Source organism: Triturus cristatus, chromosome 9 (assembly GCF_964204655.1).
Source record: "Triturus cristatus chromosome 9, aTriCri1.1, whole genome shotgun sequence".
NCBI lineage: Eukaryota > Metazoa > Chordata > Amphibia > Caudata > Salamandridae > Triturus > Triturus cristatus.
The window spans coordinates 367,686,652-367,710,301 of NC_140592.1; the positions used below are offsets into that span (position 1 = coordinate 367,686,652).

At 45.0% G+C, this 23,650-nt stretch overlaps 1 protein-coding gene across 1 annotated transcript in view; it reads left to right on the forward strand.

Annotated features, from left to right (window-relative positions):
• The window catches only part of GRM2 (glutamate metabotropic receptor 2), a 442,819-nt gene that overhangs the window by 381,400 nt on the left and 37,769 nt on the right, over positions 1-23,650 (forward strand). Inside the window, exon 4 of the mRNA XM_085625166.1 lies at positions 60-1,123. Within this exon, the coding sequence (XP_085481292.1) occupies positions 60-1,123 (1,064 nt within the window). The remainder of the gene's footprint in view (positions 1-59; positions 1,124-23,650) is intronic.

Below are 23,650 nucleotides of genomic sequence, written 5' to 3' on the forward strand. Positions count from 1 at the left end.
ACAACTTAACAAATCTCTAAATTTTAAAAAACATTGACTTTCTTCTGTTTCTTCCCCAGCTCCCTTCAGGCCGGCGGACACCAAAAACATGGTTCGCTTTGATCGCTATGGAGATGGCATTGGCCGTTACAACATCTTCAACTATCAAAAGACGGACGGTCGATACAAGTATGAGAAGGTGGGCTACTGGGCAGAGGAGCTGACCCTGAACACTAGTCTCATCCCCTGGGCCAAGAGCTCAGTGCCCGTCTCACAGTGTAGTGACCCCTGCAAGAAGAACGAGATGAAGAGCACCCAACCGGGGGACATGTGCTGCTGGATCTGCATCCCCTGCCAGCCTTTCCAGTATCTCCTGGATGAGTACACCTGCAAGGACTGCGACCTGGGCTACTGGCCCAACGAGACACTCAATGGATGCTATGAGCTTCCACAAGAGTACATCCGCTGGAAAGATGCCTGGGCCATTGGGCCAGTCACTATCTCCTGCCTTGGCTTCATCTCCACCTTGTTTGTCTTTGGTGTCTTCATCCAGAATAATAACACACCCATTGTGAAGGCATCGGGACGAGAGCTCAGTTACACCCTCCTTACGGGGGTTCTGATGTGCTACAGTATGACCTTTATCTTCATCGCCAAGCCCTCTACTGAAGTTTGCACCCTGCGCCGCCTTGGGATGGGCACATCATTTGCTGTCTGCTACTCTGCTCTGCTCACCAAGACCAACCGGATTGCTCGTATCTTTAGCGGGGTGAAAGATGGGGTGCAACGACCACGGTTCATCAGCCCTGCCTCACAAGTAGTCATCTGCATGGCCCTGATCTCCTGCCAGCTGGTAATTGTCATCATCTGGCTGCTCGTGGAGACCCCTGGCACAAGGAAGGAGACGGTGCCCGACAAGCGCTACGTGGTGACGCTCAAGTGCAATAACAAAGACTCCAGCATGCTGGTTTCCCTCACATACAATGTGCTGCTGATCGTGCTATGCACGGTCTATGCCTTCAAGACAAGAAAGTGCCCAGAAAACTTCAATGAGGCTAAATTTATTGGCTTCACCATGTATACCACATGCATAATCTGGCTTGCATTCCTACCAATCTTCTACGTCACTTCCAGTGACTACCGGGTAAGCAATTTTTTGTTTCTGACAAAGCATAGATGGCCACTCTATTCCGTGTAAATTAGAAATGTTCCCATATCCGGCATGAGGTTAAGCCGCTCTTTGATGCTCAATGCACTGCTCTTGTTGGCAAAAGTAATCCAGTTCTATCAACATGGTTGTGTTCAGGATAGCTGTACTTGCTAGAAAACTGTCCTTCATACTGCTAAGACTTGATTTAGAAGGAAGTGGCAAGATCATTTCTGCTTCATCCACCTTCTTCTGGAAAGTCCCACCCAATTTAATGATGGAGGACGGCGGTGTGTCTACTGGCATTCCGGACGGTGGAGTCACATTCAGCTCTGCCATTAGAAACACTATGCTGGCGTCAAAGTTGAAATAGCCATTTCTACAGGCAAGAGTATGAGCAAAATGGGCAATTGCCCAGTGACCCCGCCTTCCAAGGGGCTCTGGGAAAGTGAACTTTCTCTCTAGCTAAGTTATGTGTATTTTTGTATCTTAACTTTTAATGTATAATTCAATGTTAGGCAACATAGGGCTTGGATGAGCTCAAAACCGGGATAGTAAGATTTAAAGTTGTTCCAAACAGGGGCCCCCAAATTCCTTAAGATGACGCTGCTGCAGGCTTCCCTTCTGCGTAAAACACAAACTTCACCGGTGTGGGAAGGAAACTCCTGCCGCACTAGGTATCATTTTGAATATGGGTCCTTGAAAAGCATGCTCCACTTTGAGGGTTCATTTACATTACCCACATCAGGTGATAGCGGCAGAAAGGAGGCAGAGTCTAGAGGTTTGCAACAAAAGAGAGTTACAAGGGGCAGAGTTGCAGGAGGGATTGTTGAGGAGGGCAAAAGGAGGCAGGAGACTGTGGGGGAAGTCCCACCACACAGGTGACAAACTCATCATTTGATGGATGGGGACCTCCAAGCTATAATGAGGCCCCTAGAGTCTGAGGTGTTCATTTAGGCCAAGGAACTTCATCCAACCTAGACAGAGCCCCTCCACTGACTTGCCATTAACTCCCCCACAGCAGCCAGTGGCAAATTCCCCTGATTATAAAGGCAGAAGAATGGTACACACCAGCATCTATTTATGCAAGAACACTCGGCGGTGGCCATATTGGAATTACTAAGGTGCTTCAGTGTGTGCAGGTGATGGGAGCCGTTTCTTCCTCCCCGCTTTTAGGGTATCCCCGGGGATTACTCTGGCCTATCCTGCATGCATCACAGATGGAGGGAATCCTTGGGAGTTCCCTGAGACATAGGAGGAATAGTGCCAGCTCTGGAGTGGAGGTTCCCCGTGCCTCCTCCGCCATACCCTAGCCTTACCAGGCAATGCAGGTTGGTGGTGAATATTGCCACCTCATTCTTACTCGGCAAGGTTTTAGCAGGCTGGTGGAGGAGATGGGGACCACTCTCTGATGGAAAAAATTCCCACTTGCCACAAGTCCTTCGAATTGGCGGGTAGGTGGCAGTACACCGATGGGGAGAGGTTACTGCCTTCCTCCACCGACGTCTAAGCCGAGGTCTGATTCACAATGATTAACTCAGAATCAAACAAGGAGATACTCAATCCATCGCATAACACTGTTTATCAAAATATTTCGCATGCAGACGCCTGTAGCATCATTGAGATGCTTCAATGCAAATGAAATTTATGAATAGCTAATCAAAAGTATCTTGAAAACGTCTCTGGCATCTTCAGATTCATAGCAGAGCTAATCGCTGAATATCTGATCAGGCAGCTGGTGTTTCTCAGCAGTGCTTTGGGCATCACTTAATTAACTAGAAAAGAAATACAGGTGGACCGGGCTTTGATGCCCGGTCCACCTATGCATCATCACATAGCCCAGAACCATCAGACTCTGAGGATCAGTCCTTTATATGACTAGTATTACTGAGCATCATCAAGGTGAAATCATCTAAAGAACTGCACACGTGTATATTTAGAGCCTCTGAGAGTAGTTGCCCAACACTTCAGCAGGCATGTTTAGCAGTCGCGGCCGTTGCAGGTGAGCGCGGTGGGGAGGGTGGAGTGTGGTGGCGGGGGAAAGTTGACAGACGACGGAATAGGGAAAATAAAGTAAATAAAAATATAAAACTCTGTGGACAAACTCCGCCCCACCGCGCTTACCTGCATCGTCCGCGACTGATGTTTGGATAGATGTTTGTCAGCAACCTGCAGCAGTAGTGAGTGGGGTACTGCAGTGCCTCAACTATACATTCTCAGCCATCATCTGAGTTTCCCTTTATCCAACTTCACCAGAGTCCAGTTTTCATACATGCAAAATGTGATCTTGGTGGGCATCAAAGAGAACAGTTGCCTCTAACTGTGGATACTGTCACTCAAGAGATGAAATATTAGCAACTAACATAAGAAAGCTTCCCATCAGACAGGATCTTCTCAAATTTGTCCAGATCTGTCAGACATGAGCTGGGTGCAAAGACTTCACAGCTCAGGAGCAGAGGTGATGTCCCTCCTGCATGGAGGGCGTGGCATTGTCTGTTACTGAAAGACGTGAAGACTCATCAGATGCACTACATTTATGGTCATTTGGCAGAAAGGTAAGGGCCACGTCACTACTACGCGAGTTCGCTTCTCTAATGTCTTGCTTTTGAAAGCTCAAAGGAAGGAAGGTGCTTTTTGGCCTTGGCGCTTCGACTCCTGACTGATAAAGGTCAACAGTTGTGCTAGCAAATGGGTGAAGCTTGAGTACTGATATGAGAGCTGTGTGGAGAAAGTAAAACATTGAAAGATAAGCAACAAGCAGTTGCTAGTGTCCACACTGGACCATCTGAAGGTTAGGAAAAATCCTGGGGGGAAACTGTGAGTCTTGATCTGAGTCTAATAACTGCACTCAAAAGCGGGCAGGAACAACAGTTGTGCCTTGGATTGCAGTAAAAAGGGCAGGACACAGCAGAAGACCACATACTCTACCCTTTCTCCTGTGACCCCTCCCCTTCTAAGGCTGCATTCTCACTGGTAAGTTAAAAGCCAGCCACTTGATTGGCTTCATTTATTTAATTTAATGGTTTTATAAAGCGCGTAGTAACTCAAGGAGCATCCCAGCGCTGACCTGTTTCTCCATGGGTTTCAGCCGTCTGATGGAATTATGTCTGCGGGAAAAGGAGGGTCTTTAGAGTTTTTCTGAACTGGAGGTAGTTCGGTTCTGTCCTGAGTCTTTGTGGTAGGTGGTTCCAATGTTTGGCCGTGTGAACCGAGAAGCGACGGCCACCGGTCTTGGCTTTTCTGACTCTAGGAACTACTATAAGATTTTCTGCGCTAGACCGCAGGTCTCTCTCCGCTTTGTATGGGGTAAGGAGTTCTTTGAGAAGAGGGGGGCCGTTATTGTTGAGGGTTTTATGGGCCAGACAGAGGGCCTTGAAGACGACCCTTTCTCTGACTGGGAGCCAGTGGAGGGATTTAAGAGCCGGCCTGGCGGAGGATCTTCCAGGTGTACCCGTGAGTAGGCGGGCGGCGGCGTTTTGGACTTTTTGCAGCGAGTTCAGGGTGGCTTCGGGGGCTCCCAGGTAGATGGCGTTACAGTAGTCTAATCTTGCCAGGATTAGACCCTGAATGAGGAGCCTCCTAGCGGTGTCGGGGAGCAGGGGGAAGATCTTCCTGCATGCTCTGAGTAGCCCAAAGCATGTCCCTGCCGTTCTTTTAGCCTGAGTATTGAAGCTCATGTCCTTTTCAATCCATACGCCAAGGCTCTTGACCTCTTCCTTGGGTGCGGGAGGGTCACCTAGGCAACTGGGCCAGAGTTGAGAAGGTAGAGAGGGCCCCTTGTGGCCCATCAAGAGGATCTCAGTCTTGGACCCATTCAGTTTCAGTGAGGAAAGATTCATCCATCGGTGTACTTCGGAGAGGCAGCTGTGGAGATCGGATGGGGCATGGTGGGGGTGTGAAAGGGTTACGACCAGCTGAGTGTCGTCGGCGTAGTTGATAACTGACACGCCGTACGAGCTGACCCTCTTCTCCAGTGGGGCCATGTACACGTTGAATAACGTGGGGCTAAGGGATGAGCCCTGTGGTACTCCGCACCGGAGGGGGAAGGTGGATGAGCAGCTGTCGTTTTCCCCCACCTGGAAGGAGCGTCCTGATAAGAAGGATTCTAGCCATTTCAAGGCCGTGCCCTTTAGTCCGATCTCTCCCAGACGGTGGATTAGGGTGGAATGGTCTACAGTGTCGAAGGCCGCACTGAGATCCAGGAGGATCACTGCCACTGATCCTCCTGTGTCCAGAATGCTTCTGGCCTTCTCCACCGCTGCCAGGAGGGCGATGTCCGTGCCATGACCTGGACGGAACCCTGTTTGAGAGACCGCTAAGAGGTTGTTACTTTCTAGGAAAAGCGATAATTGCTTGTTTACCAGCTTCTCTGCGATCTTGCTATTTCCAGGGAGAAGGGATATGGGCCTATAATTGGTGAAGTCCTGCGGATCTAAAGAGGGTTTTTTCAATAGACCTTTGACTGTGGCCGTTTTCCAGCTGGGGGGGACTATGCCCTCCGAGAGAGAGGAGTTGATCAGGGCCGTGAGGGGAGGGATGATAGTGCTCGACACTTTTTTTAGAACATGGAGGGGTGCAGGGTCGCGGGGTGAGCCACTTTTGATTGAGGCCAGCGTTGCTCCTACTTCTTCTGTTGTTACGGGGCCGAAGGCGTCCAGGGAAGGTTGGGGGTGGGCTAACAACGGAGGAGGAAAGGTGGTGGAGGTAGTGCGGTCCTGCTCTGTGTGGGCCTGATCGGGGGGGGGTATGGTAAGAAGAATTTTTTGAATCTTCTCGTCAAAGAAGGTGGCTAAGTTGTTACATTTAATTTCAGCTTCTTTGGGATCGAGGGGTTTAAGTGGGGGGTCAGGGGCGTGGAGGAGTTCTTTAAGAACTGAATAGGTTTCATGGGCCGAACAGTCAGCGTTTTTAATTCTGTTCTCGTAGAAGCTGGTTTTGGTGTTACGGAGCTCTTTTTTGTAGGTTTTTACAGAGGTACGGAATGATTCTTTTTGTTCCTTGGTTTTTTCCTTCCTCCAGATGTGTTCATTCCTTTTGCAGGCCTTACGCAGAAGGTTGAGTTCGGGGGTATACCAGGGTGAGGGATTAACTTTCTTAGTGTGTTTCAGGGAGTGGGTTTTAGGCAGAATAGCGTCGAGCGATTGGGTAATCCAGGTACTGAATTCTTTATCCCCTGCTACGGTGTCGTGGGGGGGGTGGGGAGCGTTTTCCCTAAGTTTGGCTGCCCAAACGTCTGGCTCCAATTTCTGCCATCGTCTGGTATACGTTCTGGTTTTGGGAGGTGAGGGGGGCGGAGAGATGAAGTTCCATACTAGGGAGACCAGAAAGTGGTCCGTCCAGGGAAGGGGGATATGGTCAAGAGTTCTCAGATTGGGTATATTGGAGAGAATAGGATCAAGCAGTTGCCCTCTTTCATGAGTGGCCTGTGGGTTTTTGAGGTCAAGGCCCATTGAAGTGAAATCCTGAAGTAGTTCACTGGCCTGCTTGTCATCTGGGTCCAAGAAATGTACATTCAAGTCTCCTAGTAATAGGTAGTTGGTGGTGGAAGTGCATTTAGTGGATGTCTGGTCAATAATTTTGTTTGGGAAGTCTCCTAGATTACCTGGCGGGCGATAAACCAGCGTTCCTGACAGCGAGGTAACTGGGGAGATTTGTATTGTATAGTGGCAGCTTTCGTATCCCTTGATGTTGCCATCAGATGTTCTACAGGTGAGGGTGTCTTTGTGAATTATCGCTAGTCCACCTCCCCTCCCCTCTGGCCTGTTCAGTAAGCACATAACGTACCCGGGGGGGAGTGCTAGAACGATGTCTGGGCCGCTACTGGGGGTGAGCCAGGTTTCTGTTAGAAACAGAATGTCTAAGGCATTGTTTGTGATTAAGAGGTTCACTTCGTGTGAGTGTTTCACGAGCGACCTGCAGTTGAGTAGGCCTAGGTGCAAGCCCTTGGGTGCCGTGTTCTGATTGGCGGGGTCGCAGAGGTCACAGCCGGAGAATTGGGTGTCTCCAATCAGGATGCGCGAGCAGGAGGGTTGTTTGTTGGGGTTTAAGGCTAATAAGTCCGCGCGAGTGTAAGTCCTGTCGTTACGGACTGCAAAGGGCAGAGTGGCTGGGCCTAGGGCCGGCTGGGCCCGGACGGGCCCAGACGGGCTTGCCTTTGGCGCGCCTTCGGCGCGCTGACGGCGCGCCCGCTGCGCCCGTCCGCTGCGCTCCCTATGCTGGCACATGTTTTATGGGGGAGGTTTATGGGCGTTGGAGTGGTGGGCGTGGCCAACAGGAGTGGGCGTGTCCCGTGGCTCCTCGAGGTGAGTGATGGCGGCGAGCAGGCGTTTCCTGTCCCTGACAGCGCTTGGATCGGCTGATTGGGGTTAGCAGGTGAGCGCTGGGGAGTGGGTGCTAAGTGCTTCTTAAAAGTACAAAGATACAGTTTTTAAAAGCAGTGATTTCGGTTTGAGTGAAACAGAACTCCCGGCTTCCGCCTCAGGAGGATTTAGGTACAATGCGGTCCCAACAATCAGGGAGCGCTTTTGTACTGGCGAGGGGTGGGCGTGGCCAACAGGAGTGGGCGTGTCCCGTGGCTCCTCGAGGTGAGTGATGGCGGCGAGCAGGCGTTTCCTGTCCCTGACAGCGCTTGGATCGGCTGATTGGGGTTAGCAGGTGAGCGCTGGGGAGTGGGTGCTAAGTGCTTCTTAAAAGTACAAAGATACAGTTTTTAAAAGCAGTGATTTCGGTCTGAGTGAAACAGAACTCCCGGCTTCCGCCTCAGGAGGATTTAGGTACAATGCGGTCCCAACAATCAGGGAGCGCTTTTGTACTGGCGAGGGGTGGGCGTGGCCAACAGGAGTGGGCGTGTCCCGTGGCTCCTCGAGGTGAGTGATGGCGGCGAGCAGGCGTTTCCTGTCCCTGACAGCGCTTGGATCGGCTGATTGGGGTTAGCAGGTGAGCGCTGGGGAGTGGGTGCTAAGTGCTTCTTAAAAGTACAAAGATACAGTTTTTAAAAGCAGTGATTTCGGTTTGAGTGAAACAGAACTCCCGGCTTCCGCTTCAGGAGGATTTAGGTACAATGCGGTCCCAACAATCAGGGTGCGCTTTTGTACTGGCGAGGGGTGGGCGTGGCCAACAGGAGTGGGCGTGTCCCGTGGCTCCTCGAGGTGAGTGATGGCGGCGAGCAGGCGTTTCCTGTCCCTGACAGCGCTTGGATCGGCTGATTGGGGTTAGCAGGTGAGCGCTGGGGAGTGGGTGCTAAGTGCTTCTTAAAAGTACAAAGATACAGTTTTTAAAAGCAGTGATTTCGGTCTGAGTGAAACAGAACTCCCGGCTTCCGCCTCAGGAGGATTTAGGTACAATGCGGTCCCAACAATCAGGGTGCGCTTTTGTACTGGCGAGGGGTGGGCGTGGCCAACAGGAGTGGGCGTGTCCCGTGGCTCCTCGAGGTGAGTGATGGCGGCGAGCAGGCGTTTCCTGTCCCTGACAGCGCTTGGATCGGCTGATTGGGGTTAGCAGGTGAGCGCTGGGGAGTGGGTGCTAAGTGCTTCTTAAAAGTACAAAGATACAGTTTTTAAAAGCAGTGATTTCGGTTTGAGTGAAACAGAACTCCCGGCTTCCACCTCAGGAGGATTTAGGTACAATACAAGCTTCATATGGCTGTGGAGGGCATCCCTGTTCACATCACACCACTGAGAATTCCATCGTTGTGTCAAAACGAAGGCCAGCTTTTATAAAATCACAGTAACAGGCATTACATTCATAGAGATAGCAGCCTTTTAAAAGCCAGCTCCCTGCAAAAAAAAAAAAATACAAACGCAAAATGTGGCTACTTCGCTAAATTGAATTCAACTATAACTTATCAGAAACAAGCATTGGTACAGTTATAGAATTGAAACCAACTTTCGAGCATTAACCTGATGCAGCACAAAACAATTTAGAAAATGATTGCTTTGTGTAAAAAATGCATAGCCAAGATATAGATTTCCATGTGCGATCACAGTGTCCTTTCCAATTCAAATAGATGCTCATCCATTCCAAATTGAGGTGGAAGGAAACACACGAACAGCCAGTAGAAATAATGTGAGTCTAAAATACTCCTGCATGCTGATCCAAGTTGTTATTGACAATTTCTGGACGACTAAGGATGCTGAGATGCTGAACTAAAGCTCCTTAGAGTATTATAGAATACAATATGTGCACCAATAATGGTGCACATACCATTCCACACCATACCTAAGAACACAAGGTAAAATACTATGGAAAGCTCTGGTGGTGCCCATGTGGAATCAGGAGGTCTGGCAGACGCCCAGCAACCACAATCCGGCTTGTTTCCTGGGAAGATGCGGGACCACAGAATGATGGCTCCTAGATATCTCTTCCTTCTCAAAAAGGACACATTTTATTTTGAGAAGGGAATAGGTGCTAGTTTTAGTCTCCAAAGAGGGAAGGCCTGTGCACGGTTCCAGCTCTGGTCAACGTCATCAGGGGATGGGACACTGTCACCTGTCCCTGTCTGAGAGGAACATCTATGTGAGGTCCTGGCCTGAAAGGGGCCAAGATTCTCTGTAGGATTCAAAGGAAAGAACTATGGGAAAGGACATGAGATCTGTAGCATTGGCAGAATTCTCCAGAACACCAAAACCACCTGTGTTCAAGGAATAATGGGGGTTTACCCAAATTACCCTCCTATGCCTGGGTAAAAAACAATACAACAAAAAGTTTTGAAGTGGCAAGGAGGAAAAAATATATACACACTCTCACTTTTTAATAAAGTACTATATATTCCTCTACTGTCAGTCTATAATCCTGTATTCATTTCATTTCATTTTAATCAAAAAGGCAATCACATACCGAGAAACACATGATTACATAATTTAATTACTGTAATCATAAATCACTTCATCAACATTTTTAAACTTTTTTTTCAACAAGCTATATACATATATATATACACACAAAAAAGGTACATATACAACAATATACACATCACAAAGTATAATCAACAATTCATCGGTTCCTTCCAGATTACGATCTGAGGAGTCTGATGAAATTAAGTTTGGAAATATTTTTTCGCACAATCACTGTATTAAGGTTCTGGAAAAAATAGAACTGATTGTGGAAATAAGACTACCTCGAAGTGTATTCCCTGTAGGAAATAGGCGAACACTTTCTCTTTTTTGACGAATCGGGTGGAAGGAACCTATGAATTGTTGATTATACTTTGTGATGTGTATATAGTTGTATATGTACCTTTTTTGTGTGTATATATATGTATATAGCTTGTTGAAAAAAAGTTTTAAAATGTTGATGAAGTGATTTATGATTACGGTAATTAAATTATGTCATCGTGTGTTTTTTCGGTATGTGATTGCCTTTTTGATTAAAATGGAATGAAATGAATACAGGATTATAGACTGACAATAGAGGAATATATAGTCCTCTATTAAAAAGTGAGAGTGTGTATATATTTTTTCCTCCTTGCCACTTCAAAACTTTTTGTTGCACCAACACCACCTGGGCAGAGGGAGCTACCTGAATAAAACTCTCTGTACCATAGAAGTATTTATTAGGAGTGCTTTTCACATCAGTTTCAGGCTACTCTAAATAGAGGATTGGGGAGCAGGATTGCATCTGCAGACATAGCCAGCCTATCAGAGAGCCTGGGGAGAAGACACCTGTTCTGCCTCCTGCTGGCAGCCACACTTTACAGGTTCATTTAGCCTCAGTTGCAGTTTGGGAATTCGGTCTGTAGTAGTGTATTTTGCAGAGTAAGTTTATGCACCTGCCACTCTCATCTCTGCACAGCTGCTAATGCTCTTCCATTCTCCAACTGAAGAAAGTTTGGATGGCAGAAAGAGTTGCATATATCATTTCTTTCACAACATAAATGTTGGTATTGGTATCAAGAGAGCAGGGGGCAGGGTGTATATGGTGACATGGTAAAGATTCCATTATAAGACACCGAGTTAAAAGAAAGAATGTCAGCCAGGCAAACCCACAGTCTCAGAAAACATGTGGCAACAGAAGAAATAAATATATTGTTATAGAAATTAGCCACATGAAGAATTTTGCTTGTCCTGAATGTCAACTCTAAAACCTAGATAATTGGATATCTGGCTATCTAGCTGGTATAAAACAATTAGAGCAAATCATAGGAGTAACACCCCTTCATCTCTACACGAGGACATGAAGCGTAACGTAGCTGTCTATGTAGACGGCGCTTGTAGCCCACTGCTCTTGCTGACGAATAATGTCATGAAGCCTAATGAAATTCAGCCAATCTACATTATCCAAATTAGAGGATGGGAAGCAATGGTCCATGAGATACTTTCCATTATTGACAATAGGGTGGTTCAGCTTAGACCTAAAATCATGTTATCAGGCAGTACCAGTCAAATCCGTCCCACATTCACTAAACAAATGTTTTTTCTGCAGTAAATCAGTGTCATAGGTACATGCAGGAATTGCTAAAGATGGTCTACTGCTCCAGGCTTTTAGCACATCAGAAGAAAGTATGGTATGTTTGTAGATGAATCCAGGTGGAATGGATGTGATCTTAGAACTGGACCTTAACCCCTTGATCTACTAAGTGAAATAGGTGCCCAATTAGCTCAGACCTCCTAAATTTTATTACAACACAGTCACTAACCACAGTTACAGTCGAGGGGCTTAAACGGTCAACCCATTTCACAATATTGGCTTAAGCAAAACCAACATGTTGGGCTCTCATATTCAGCCAGCGCAACACCCTATTTTCCTGCTGTGCTAAGTGTTCCCTCTGATGAGGCTTTAAAGGGGCACTCCTGTCTATACTGGTGCATATGGTGTGGTCTGTGGTGGCAGTTGTGATACGGTGCAACCATCCTGAATAGTGGGATTACTCTTTTGATTATGTGCAGAAGTTTAGCATCAGTAACCCTGATGAAATTCAAAGGAAGATTGATCAGGTTAACAGCTAGCTTAGGACATTATTTGTTAGTCCAGGAATAGAAGGGTAAGCACCCACTGCAATGCTCATCTGAGTCCCAGCTGTTCTTGGAGGAGCATCTTGAGAAGTGATAAGGTGTAACAGGAAGCTTCTGTTTCCGTGTTGATGGGTGTTCAACAATAACTGCTTGTTGGTTAAAGTTGTGTATCATGGCCCTTGTGCATGTATATGCATATATATGCACAACAAGTTTGCCATTGCATACTTCATAGAAGGTGCCCCACACTTCAGGAGAGCAAGTCCTGAGCAACAGCAGAAGGCAGGACCTCGTGGTATAGTAATCTGTGGGAAACACAGTCTGCTGGTGGAGCTCGTCTGGCCGCCCCCATCTAAACAGGTCCTGTCTCGCTAGATTGCGTGAAGCTTTTTTTTTGCTCTGCACACCTGACATGTGTAAGTGATAAGGCTACCCTGGAGTGTAGGAGTTGTGTTCCAAATTCTAGCAGTGTAGCTTGAAGTGATGAACATTGTCTTTCTTTCATCTTAAATTTTAGTCTGTTGATGTTGCGGCTTCTCGTGCTGAACTAGCATCATGAGACGATAAGTTTTACTGGCAGTTCAGGATGGTGAGATATTCTAAACTGTTTTTTCTGGAATCTATTTTCGAAACAAGAAGGGACAAGTAGATTCTTTGGCCACAGGGTTAGGCATTCACATCAGATTGTAATACAGCATGAACCAACACATCCCTATCCAACCCCCAAGTAATGCATTTCCCTGCCTCCATGCAGAATTAATTGCAAATTGATTTTCCTCTACAGCGCATATTCACAAAACGAAGAGAGCCTTCAGGAATCCTACTGTGCCTGTCCTTAACATGGCCACCTCGTAATGCTCCATGTAAGAAAGTGATTTATTAATTGGGGTGGGCAAGTCACTAACCTGTTAGGTCCAGGCAAAGGTTTCAGTAGTTTAAATCTGAGCTCAACTTCATGTAACTATGGCACAAAATAGACAGGCTTAACATAAAGAAAACTTGTAAAGAATTTAGAAGTACCAAAACAGTCAAAAACCCCAGACAATAAAAACTTACTCTAATGTATACAGATAGAGAAAATGTAAAATAAACAAAATGACACCATGTGACAAAAGCCCAATAAATGGAACCAGAGATATTAATTTTTAAAGATTTAAGGGAAAAAGTGTCTTGAAAAAGTCAAGCACCATTGAGAAGTACTGTTCACATGTGACAGAGACCTAAGAGCGATTTAGGGTTGACCATGATGGAGCATAGACTGGATACGCCAAGCAGGTTCATCCAGATCAAATATATCACCTTTTGACTTAGTCTTCAAAATGTAAGTCAAAATCTCCCAGCACCGCAGGACTCCGGGCTGTATTTGCCATAGCACTCTCGAAGGAGGGTAGCCACTAGTGGTCCTGCTGAAACCACTGGTTTTGGCAGAAAAAGTTCAGAGTAGAAGGAATTCAAATTTTGCAGCTGCCTAAGCCAGCACGTCGGGCAGATATTTTTCACTTCTTTGACTGTAGAGCTCTACCTTCAGACTTAGTCTTTTTCGTGGAGTTCAAAGTACTACAGCAAGGCAAACCTGGAGCTGTATCACTGAAATTGCATTGAAATCAGACACCTTTGCCTCAAGGTCTTGCTTACGTTCTCGAGGTCTTGGAAATTCCTAAATGTTCTAAGTCCCAACTTTTCAGAGTTTTGGAGTAGCTCTTCTTGGTCACTTTTAAGGTGCCCAGGACCTCCGGGACAGCATTTAGGGCCCAGGACCTACTCCAGCAGCATCTACCAGCAGGGTCCAGTCCAGCTCTCATTTCTACTGGGCAGCTGGAGCTTCAGGGAATTGGCCTCTTGCAGCTTTTTTATGCCCCTGTATCCACACAGGAGGTCAGCTAACTGACCCTTGGAGTCCACTACTTAGTCCTGGGTACAGTTGGGAGTAGGTCCAGTCCTTCAGGTCTCCACAAAGGTCTCAAATAGCAGGCCCAGTCCTCGTTTGTTCTTCCTCAGGTCCTGATGTGTTCTGATGTGCTGTGTGTGAGGTGTCAACTTTGTAGATATCACTAGCCAGTGGTTGGGATTGACCCTTTACACTACATAACCAATGAGGAAAAGCTCTTGGGTACAAGCCTCACAGCTGCTGATCCTGGTTTGACAGGTGTCACATACCTCAACCGCAGCCCATCATGTCACCAGGCCTAGGCCATTGTCTCTGTTCTGGGAGAAGTTGTTTCACCTCATTAAGGTCAGGCACACAACATGGGTAGCTGCTGGTAGGCTAATAAAAATTAGCCTCAAGTAGTTTCAGCCCGGGAAAATTTACTTTCTATAAGCTGCCATTTCTAAATACTGATCGAAAATCTAACTTCACCATTGAATTGGATTTTTTATAAATATTAAAAATAGTGGTGGAACCATTCCTCTATCTTCTTCCAAACCCAATTTAGCAAAATGACTAAATTATTCTGCACTTTAGTTTTTCTTGTAGGGCAGTCAGATCATTCCACAGTTAAAATACCGTTTGGGGATTGACTCTGTAGGGCCGTGCCAACATTATATTTTTACATATCCCACTTTTAAATAGTAGATACCATATCTTGTGGGCTACAAGGCCCACTTAGGGCTGACTTATTAATATGTAAAAGGAAATCTTTTCACCTATCAAATGGATTATTTTGATAGGTCGGACTGCAGGTTTAAACTGCAGGAGTCAGGTTGCAGTAGTGTGCCTGAAGACAACAGTATTCCAGAGAGTTGAATGTGCCAATCACCACTCACAGCATAAACAATGGGCACTGGACGGCAGCACCCCAGTGTCCAAAAGAGCCTAAAGATCAGCAGTAAAATGAGGGTGACCATGCATAAAAGGGAATTTTCGAGAGAGAGAGAGAGAGAGAGAGAACTTTTGTCTGAATGTGTGCATAATTTTTGTCCTAAAATGTAGACGTGCTTTTTCGCGTGCAGTGTGCATTTTTGTCTTGCTTCATGATAATCTGAAGAGGAGGGAATATGTTTTAAGGTAGTCATGCAAACGTATTTAAAAAAATAACATAGCAGAACCCAATAGTACACAAAATAAAATAACATACCATGGAGGTAAAGACTAATCTCACCCGTATGTTCTGGTCGTGTACCAAACTACACACCTTCTGGAATCTCATCATGCAAACGATACACAAAGCAAATGGCATAAGCTTAGAAGAATAAACAAAAACCTACATATTGGGTCTCCTGCCCTTACCAAAGAAACACAAATATGAGACTATGTTTACAGACATGGCATTTATGCTAGAGAGGAGATTAATAGTTCAGAACTGGAAAACAGAGAGCAAGGAGCTACACAAATAGGTAGAAGTAGAAAGCCAGGCAATTGCTAATAAGCAAAAGCATAAAGTTAAGCAAGGTCCAATTATTAGTTGGAACGCAATAATCCTGAACTTATTCAATAAACGTGTCGAAAGATCACTCTGAGTCACTCCTAGAACAGCCCATCTCCAAACATAGGACGCTCATGTTACACACTCCGCAAGTCAAACCCAGATTGTTGCCACCCACCATTACCCGTATCCTACCCTCATAGACATCACTCTACGTCTCTCTATGGCACTTTCCCCTTCCCACTGACGCTCCCCTTGTGCCTAAAGTCCACCTCTAGGCGCATATATGTTCATCTGTTAGAATTTGGTGGACAATTCTTCATACCTTCTCTCAAGTAATGATTTGGGACCACTACTGCTCACTAATGGAAACAAAGTGAATTGCTACCTTGCACATAATAGCTCTTTCTTTTGTTACTTGTTTAGCTATATGACTTGGTCGAAAACAGCGGCAAACTGAGTATTTATATTTTATTACGTAAACTGAGTATTTATATTGTATTACGTAAACTGAGTATTTATATTGTATTACGTATGTCAATCATTGTTGCAAACATTTGGATATAAATGTAAAAATCTTAATAATCAAAAAATAAAAAGAAATAGCATAGCATACCTGGGCTCTATAGCATAGCATACCCGGGCTTTTGACATAAAGTACAGCGTAACTAGGTGTAATATTGGATAGGAGAGAACAGGATAAAAAATGTGGACTAACAATATGGCAAACTCACCTCTTTCCTAAACAGAAGCCTTTGTGCAGTGTTTTACACCAATTATCCACTCGTTGAAGGACCTTAAGTGACAGGTTAATTAATGCAAGGCCAGCAATTAGTGAGGCGCCCAAGATCATTAACCTACTGACCGAGCATGCTTTGCGCCATCTTCTCGCAAGCGAGACGTGGTTTAATGAGACCCAATTAGGCCTGCTACACCAACTTCTGCCAGCCCACTATAATCACAGTGAAGAATAGAGTAGTTAAGTGGGACAGTAAATTGCATCTGATTACCCCAGGGACCTAAAAGCATTAAAGGTGCTGGTGGAGGTGTTGTCCAGTCTTCAACGCATTACAGTTAAGTGTGCGTAAGCATCTCTGCTTCACTAGTAATAGATGTGATGTAAAAATCACCTGCTCTATACAACGTCTTTGCGGGTGGCGTTTTGGTTATTTGGAGAATCTATACTACCTTGTAACTAAAGTTGTAGCATTAGGACAAGTTTGATGTCTGGGGAAAACTCTTCACAATGCCTCACTCAACCATCCATATCAGTGCTAAGCTAGTTAGTATGCCCACCACACCCAAGACTCCATTCACAATAAAGGAGGGCAATTAGATTTAGTAGTGACTCATTGGTGTCCTCCTTTGAAGCAGAGAAGGTCTGTCCAACTTGGTCAGACTATGTGATTCTAAACTTTACATTATAGAATTTCTCTAGGCCAACAGCAGTACTAGAGAATCTAATCTAGTTGGGAAACAAGCAAAGGCAGAGAGCTTGAGCTTCCATACACAATGGATTAAAACTGGGATTTGAGGGAAAGCGATGTGTCATTAGAAGAAAAGCTAGAGTCCTTCTATAAATTATTGGAATCCATGTTAAATTACCTTGGCTTCTTAATGATGAGGGCAAACCTTAGCCACAGGAGTAAACAAATGCCTAGAGTGGTCTTCGAGTAAAAGCCTTAGAAGGAGCTGCAATCAGGTGTTAAGAGGATGGAAAAGGTTCTGCAACGCACGTAAAGTAGCTTGCAGCAAGGATTAGTTGAAATCCTACATGGTGATTTCTAAAGCAAAGAATTCACACTTTTCAGGAAGAATTATTAATGCAGAGATTAACACCAAGGTGTCATTCAAGGTAACATGTTCAGAAAGAGGCCAAGCTGACCACCTCTGAAGAACTTGCAGAGATCATGAGTCAATTATTTCCTAATAAGATCAATATCTTAATATTAAAGAATCCTAGGCTTGGATATTTTGATCTTGGTCTATGCAAGTTTGATCCAGCACCGGAATTAGGATACAGTGCTGACTTTCCAGTGAGCCACAGAAAATTGAAGCATGGTTATTTAAGCAAGGTCCCTATGGCTCATCTCTTGGCTTTCGACCGGCATAAATCTTTAAATAATCTGTATCAGGTAGCCCGTGTTCTGTGGAAGTTTGTTAATCAGCCACGCCAGGACTGAAAAAAATGTCACACACCTACCCTGTCATCATATCACCCAGCTAGGTCTAGGTCTATGTTGTACATATCTATTGTGGCCAATATTACAGAAGCAGTGAGGCAGACATGAATGTGGAAAATCTCCCTTGTGTAGTAATTAATCCAAATTTTAGCTCGAAAACTGTCCAGCAGTCCTAATTTCATTGATCTTATCAACTGCTTCCAATGTGGTTGAATATACAGTCCTCCAGGAAAGGTCAGATATAGGATTTGGGCTTAGAGACACTATGATGATTTAACTACAGGCCTATTTCTCTGCTCCCTGCCCCCGCTAAAGTTCTAGAGAAATTAGCCCACCAGCAATTGGCAGCTTTTATTGAGTTCAATGGTCTACTGCATGAGTCCCAGTCCGGCTTCCGCCCTGGATTCAGTACAGAATCCGTTTTGATTGAGATAATAATACACATTTGGAGATGGGCGATTCCATATGCTGGGCAGTGGATGGAGGCTCTACGGCCATGGTGGTGCTTTTAGACCTGTCAGCAGCGTTTGACACGGTGTCCCATTCCATCTTACTAGATCGCCTTAATCGTATTGGCATCCAGGGAACTGCGCTGAATTGGATCACGTCTTACCTGCATGACCGAGAACAACAGGTCTTGACCCACCCTTTCACCTCCCCCTGCTAAATCACTAAAATGGAGGGTACCGCAGGGATCGTCCCTGAGCCCGCTACTTTTTAATGATTACCTGACACCACTAGCGGAGCTCATCGCCAAAATGGGGTTCAAGGTGACATCTTACATGGATGACATCCAACTCCTGTTCACCTTCAGCGGGGTGTCAGCTTCCACCTTTGACCCACTAAAAGAGTGCCTTAAAAACATCTCAGCCTGGATGAGCCGTAACTTCCTAAAGCTTAATGTCGACAAGACGGAGGTCTTGTTTTTTAACCAAGCTGTTCCCCCACCCCCCCCCCCCGACGAACTTATGGTGGCCAGCTGAATTGGGATCTGCTCCCACTCCAAAGGACTCTGTCAAGAACTTTAGAGTCAGATGGGACAAAGACCTGTCCCACACTACCCATGTTCAACTGGTATCTGCGACCTGCTTTGGCAAAATTAAAACCATCAGAAAATGTATTGACTTCATGCCAGAGTTAGCTCGCAAAACCGTGGTCCATGCTTTAGTCACCTCCCACCTCGACTACGCTAATGGTCTGTACATGGGCCTGCCAATTGGCTTGATCCATAGACTCCAGATTATTCAGAACGCGACAGCTAGACTGGTCTGTAAGGTCCCACTCCGCCAACGCATCTCGCCCCACCTCAGGCAACTCCATTGGCTGCCGATAGCCAAAAGTATCGAATCTAAGGCCCTTACGTTTGCCTTCCGAGCATATCAGGGTAAAGGGCCCAACTACCTGAGGAAGAGACTTCGCCCATACCAACAGGACAGATACCTAAGATCCAACCACAAATGATACCTCACCACCCCCCATTTTGCGAAGGCAAGAATGGGGGGTAGCACATTCGAGGTGGGTACCACCAAGTGCTGGAACAACGTTCCTGCCCACCTACGCATGATGCATTCCAAACAGGAATTCAGAAACCCCTTGAAGACCTGGCTCTTTAGTCGTAATAACTAGATATGTGCTCTCCTTTACCTTGGGTACTGTCTGTGTAAGCGCCGGGACACCCCATTTGGGGTAGCTGAGCGATTTATAAATGTCTTTGTATTATTATTATTATTTATTATTATTATTATTCCTAGCGGGCTGACACAAGTAGGACAAATAAGGACCCTTTTATTCTCAGCTTAGAGCTGTCAGTTGTAAGATTCACCTGGTCCCATCACTGTCCTGTCAGCTCCTTAAGGTGTATCACTTCCTTCTAGCTAAGCTGGTTGGACGAACAGCTACATTTCCAGATGTGCACTGTAGGTGGTTCAGCTGGAGAGCTGAGGTGATGGTCTTGCCCAAGATCCTCACTGTTTCCGTGACATAGCATACCTTGCTGGTTGAGGAAGAGTAAATTGATGGAATGACTAAAGAGTCAAAGTCAAAGATTTTGAGCGTCTTTATTTCCTTCTCATGCTTGAACCGATGGGCAATCTGATTTGATGGCACCAGCTGTGAAAAATGCTGGTATTTTCTTTGACCATAATTTCTTTATGGATAAAAAGTTTACACAAATGGTCAAATGTTTTAATTACCAATCCAAAGTACTTGTTTAAACTCATCGATGCATTCTAGGTTTCATTTTCTATAAACAAAATATTGAAAATACTAATTATAAAGGAGTGCATTGTATTGGTGCACTTTTCTGTTTGTGTGTGTCATCTTTTGCTCTGGCATCTGTCAGCCTCCTGCCGGAAGGGTTGTATGTGAGCTCGTAGAAAAGCGATTTAATGGAATACCATTACTTAGAAATCATTTCATCTAAACAATTTAATGGAAATTTGTAGGATGGATAGCATTTATCAGTTCATAGAAACCAATTAATAGAATGTATTTTTTTCTAAATTGGATTCTGCAAACTTATTTTTTAAGGTGAAAATGAAATGGTTGCAGGTCTTACTTTCAGAAACATTTTTGTCAAAGGTAGTTATTTCAATCCTTTACGTCAAGGGACATTATTTTGGATTGATGCCTTTTACATTGTCAAACAATTTCTATGGATGTTTTAAAATCACTGAAAACATCATCCATCACTGCTTCCCAAAAATGCCTCCCCATGCAAAAAGTACACCCATCCCTGACCCCTAAACCCCACTGATCCCTTAATCCTAAAAGCCCTTTCTAACTCAAAACTCCACCCATCCCTGAACTCTAAAAACAAACACCTCACCAACCTTAAACTCCACTGATACCTGACCCCTTAACTCCAACCAACCCTGAACCCTTAAAGCCCTTTCTACTTCTAAACTCTACCCATCTCTTAGCCTAATACCCCTCACTACCCCTAAACTCCACTCATTCCTGAATCCTAAAACCCCCTTTTTATACCTGGACCCCATCCATCCCTGATCCCTTAAAATATCGCACCATCCTAAACTCCACTCATCCCCAACCCCAAAAAAACCTCACCACCCCTGGAAAGTACCCATTTGTGACCCCTAATACACTCACCAGCCCGAAACTAAACCATCCTAGAACCATTTCTACTTATAACCTCTCCATATACTTGAACCCCCACCCCACCCATTCCTGAGCACTAAAACCCCTCACTATGCCAAAACTTTACCCATAACTGAATCTTAAAAACACACACCAGCGCTAAACTCTACCCATCAGTAAAATCTAAAAACCTCAACACCCCTACCCTACATACTACCCATTCCTAAACCCTAATACCCTTCATCGCCCCTAATATCTGCTCATCTGGGAACCCTAAAAAGCCCTCACTACCCTAAACTCCACCCATACCTGATCCCTAAAAAGCCCTCAACACCCTGAAACCACACCCATCCCTGAACCTTAAAAACTCCTCATCGTCCCTAAAGATCGGCAACACATGAATCAAAAAAACCTTCACTACTCCTTTCCTTTACCCAACTTTGTGATTTTGGATGTTTCCTTAAAATTATCTTTCATTCACAATGTTTTCTTTAATTGTTGATTTATTTGTATTTATTTGAAATTGTTTATCCTAAAATAGGTTTCCCATGATTTGGTTTCCTCCAATGTTGTTTCACAGTTTTCATTTTTCCATTAAATTACACACATTAGCCCTGGTTATACAAATATAAGAATGCAACATACCCTTAATAAAAAAAGTAAAACAACTCCACAATTCAACTGCTCCCACATGAATGGTACATTACCTCAGGAATGTTGTGGAGTCATGTGGATTCATCCAACTACATTTTAAATCAGTGGTTTGTAGTGTCCATGATCCTCTTTTTCATTTCAGAAGAGGAAATATTTTTACTAGCAAAGTGCTAAATATAGGTTCTCATAAATGTGTGGATTGCGTGGCATAAATATTTCCCCACCCTCACCCACACCTTTCCAACAACTTTGGAAAGAACAAAAATGTAGAGAATTTAAACTCGGTGTTACTGTTCACCCTGTAAGGGTCAAACTGTTAACTGTGATGGGCAGGTGTGGGCTGTGTCGAAGGAGATAAACAAGCATAGAGTCAGGACTATGGAAATGAACAAGGTGTTATAGATTATGAACAGGTTGTGCAGGTAAGGGCTACATAAGTGTCATTGGAGGAGTACTGGGAGAGTCAAAGTAAAATGAGAGAAATAGACAGAGCCACATGGACATGGTAGCTGCCATGTGCGAAAGGTGTGGACTAACTCACGGAGAGTCACAAAGTGAGGGTGACCTAACCTTGTGCAGGCTGCATCACAGAATCGCAGAAAGCCCATCTGCCCTTGAGTGGGCAGTGGTGTGTGGATAACACAGAGGCCTGAGAATGTTCAAGCTGTAAAGCTTGTAACACAGTAAGCAGGACCGGACTGGGACCGCAAACCAGCCCAGGCAACTACGTTTATGGCCCCAGGGGGGTTGGGGGGGGGGTTGGGGTTTTGGCGGAAACACTGCTGCTGCGCTTTTGTCACAAGGGGCTGAATTTGCAGCACCACTGCAAAACTGGTCCCCAGTAACAAAACCAGCCCACCCCTCCCACCCGGTCCAAAACCGGCCCCACACCCTTCCGGCCCACTGGGGTAATGCCCAGTGCCCGCTACGGCCAGTCCGGCCATGGCAGTAAGCTCCTGGTATTGTGTGGCTGTGACATGCAGCCAAGTGGAATAAACAGATTGTGAACCAAGAGCTGAGACAGAGCTGCTAGAAGCCCTTGATAAATACCAGATGACCCACTGTTTTCTATACCCCATATGCCAGATATTCCTGTCTGTAGGAAGCCGGATTTTTAAGCTAGCGGGATTGAAGCTACATTCTTGATGAGGACAGTGGTAGAGCCCCTAAAAAGTTGAAACAGTCTGTTCCTAATATGTAAACAGGCTTCTTTGATGAATCCCTAGTTTGCCTTTTATGATCTGGCACAAGCAGCAAGGCCTTTCTTTCTCAAAGAAAATTACTTATGGTACATGAACCGCAACACAATACAATATTAAGTTTAAACAATGGGGAAGTTAGAATTCTCAAGCAAACTTAGTTAAAAAAAGAACTCCTAAAATGCGATAAATAAATCAATACTGCTCTTTTAATTATAATTAGGTTGTCCAGTTTTAGGTTTAAACCTATAATAACTGGTAAAACCCCACCGAAAAAGGAAATAGCCCTCACCAGTGTAAACATATAAACACTGAAAAAACACCTGCACACCCACAAAGTAAATGTCAATCAAAGAAAGGAAAAGGAGAGTGAAAGAGTAATTGTTTTCTTCCTGATGGGGCCAATACAGTGTAACTTTGTTATACAAGCTAGCAGCAAGAAAGCATGAGCTAACATTATTCTGCTTAGGTTTTGTTGTTTAGGGATGTCACTAAAATATTGTTTCTTCTTCCTTTTGCTTTTTTCAGTTTTGTGGCCTTTGGTCTAAAGATGCAGGGTTTAGAAGCATGTTTTAGGTCTTGCTTAATTATTTTATAAACTGTAGAGAATCAGGAAATGTCAAAATAATATTTGATATTTTGGCTGTGTTTGATTCTTTCACTGATCGGTAAAATGGCTGGTTTCATAAGACTCTTTCCCAATATGTGCTATAACATTTACCCACAGAGATGGGTAAAAACCCCTGATACATCAGCCCCTAGTTTCTAGTGAATCAGTATTGATAGTAGGTGAATTGCCAACCCCTCAGGCTTTAAACATTCAAAGCAAGGTATAGTGACAAGTATATGTGAAAAGAGTGCTATCACCAAGCATCTGGGATAGTGGTGAAAACATGATACCAGGCTTTTGGAAAACATGGAACGCAGTGTCCCTTGGAATGCTGCTGCAAAAAGGTCCCTTCCAAGTTCAAGAAAGATTGGAGTGGTACTGTTTGTATTTGCAGTGATTCAGCTACGTATATGAAAAAGTTGTGTGATGACCTGTCAAAATCGATATCTGAGCTGAAGTGCTTCCCTG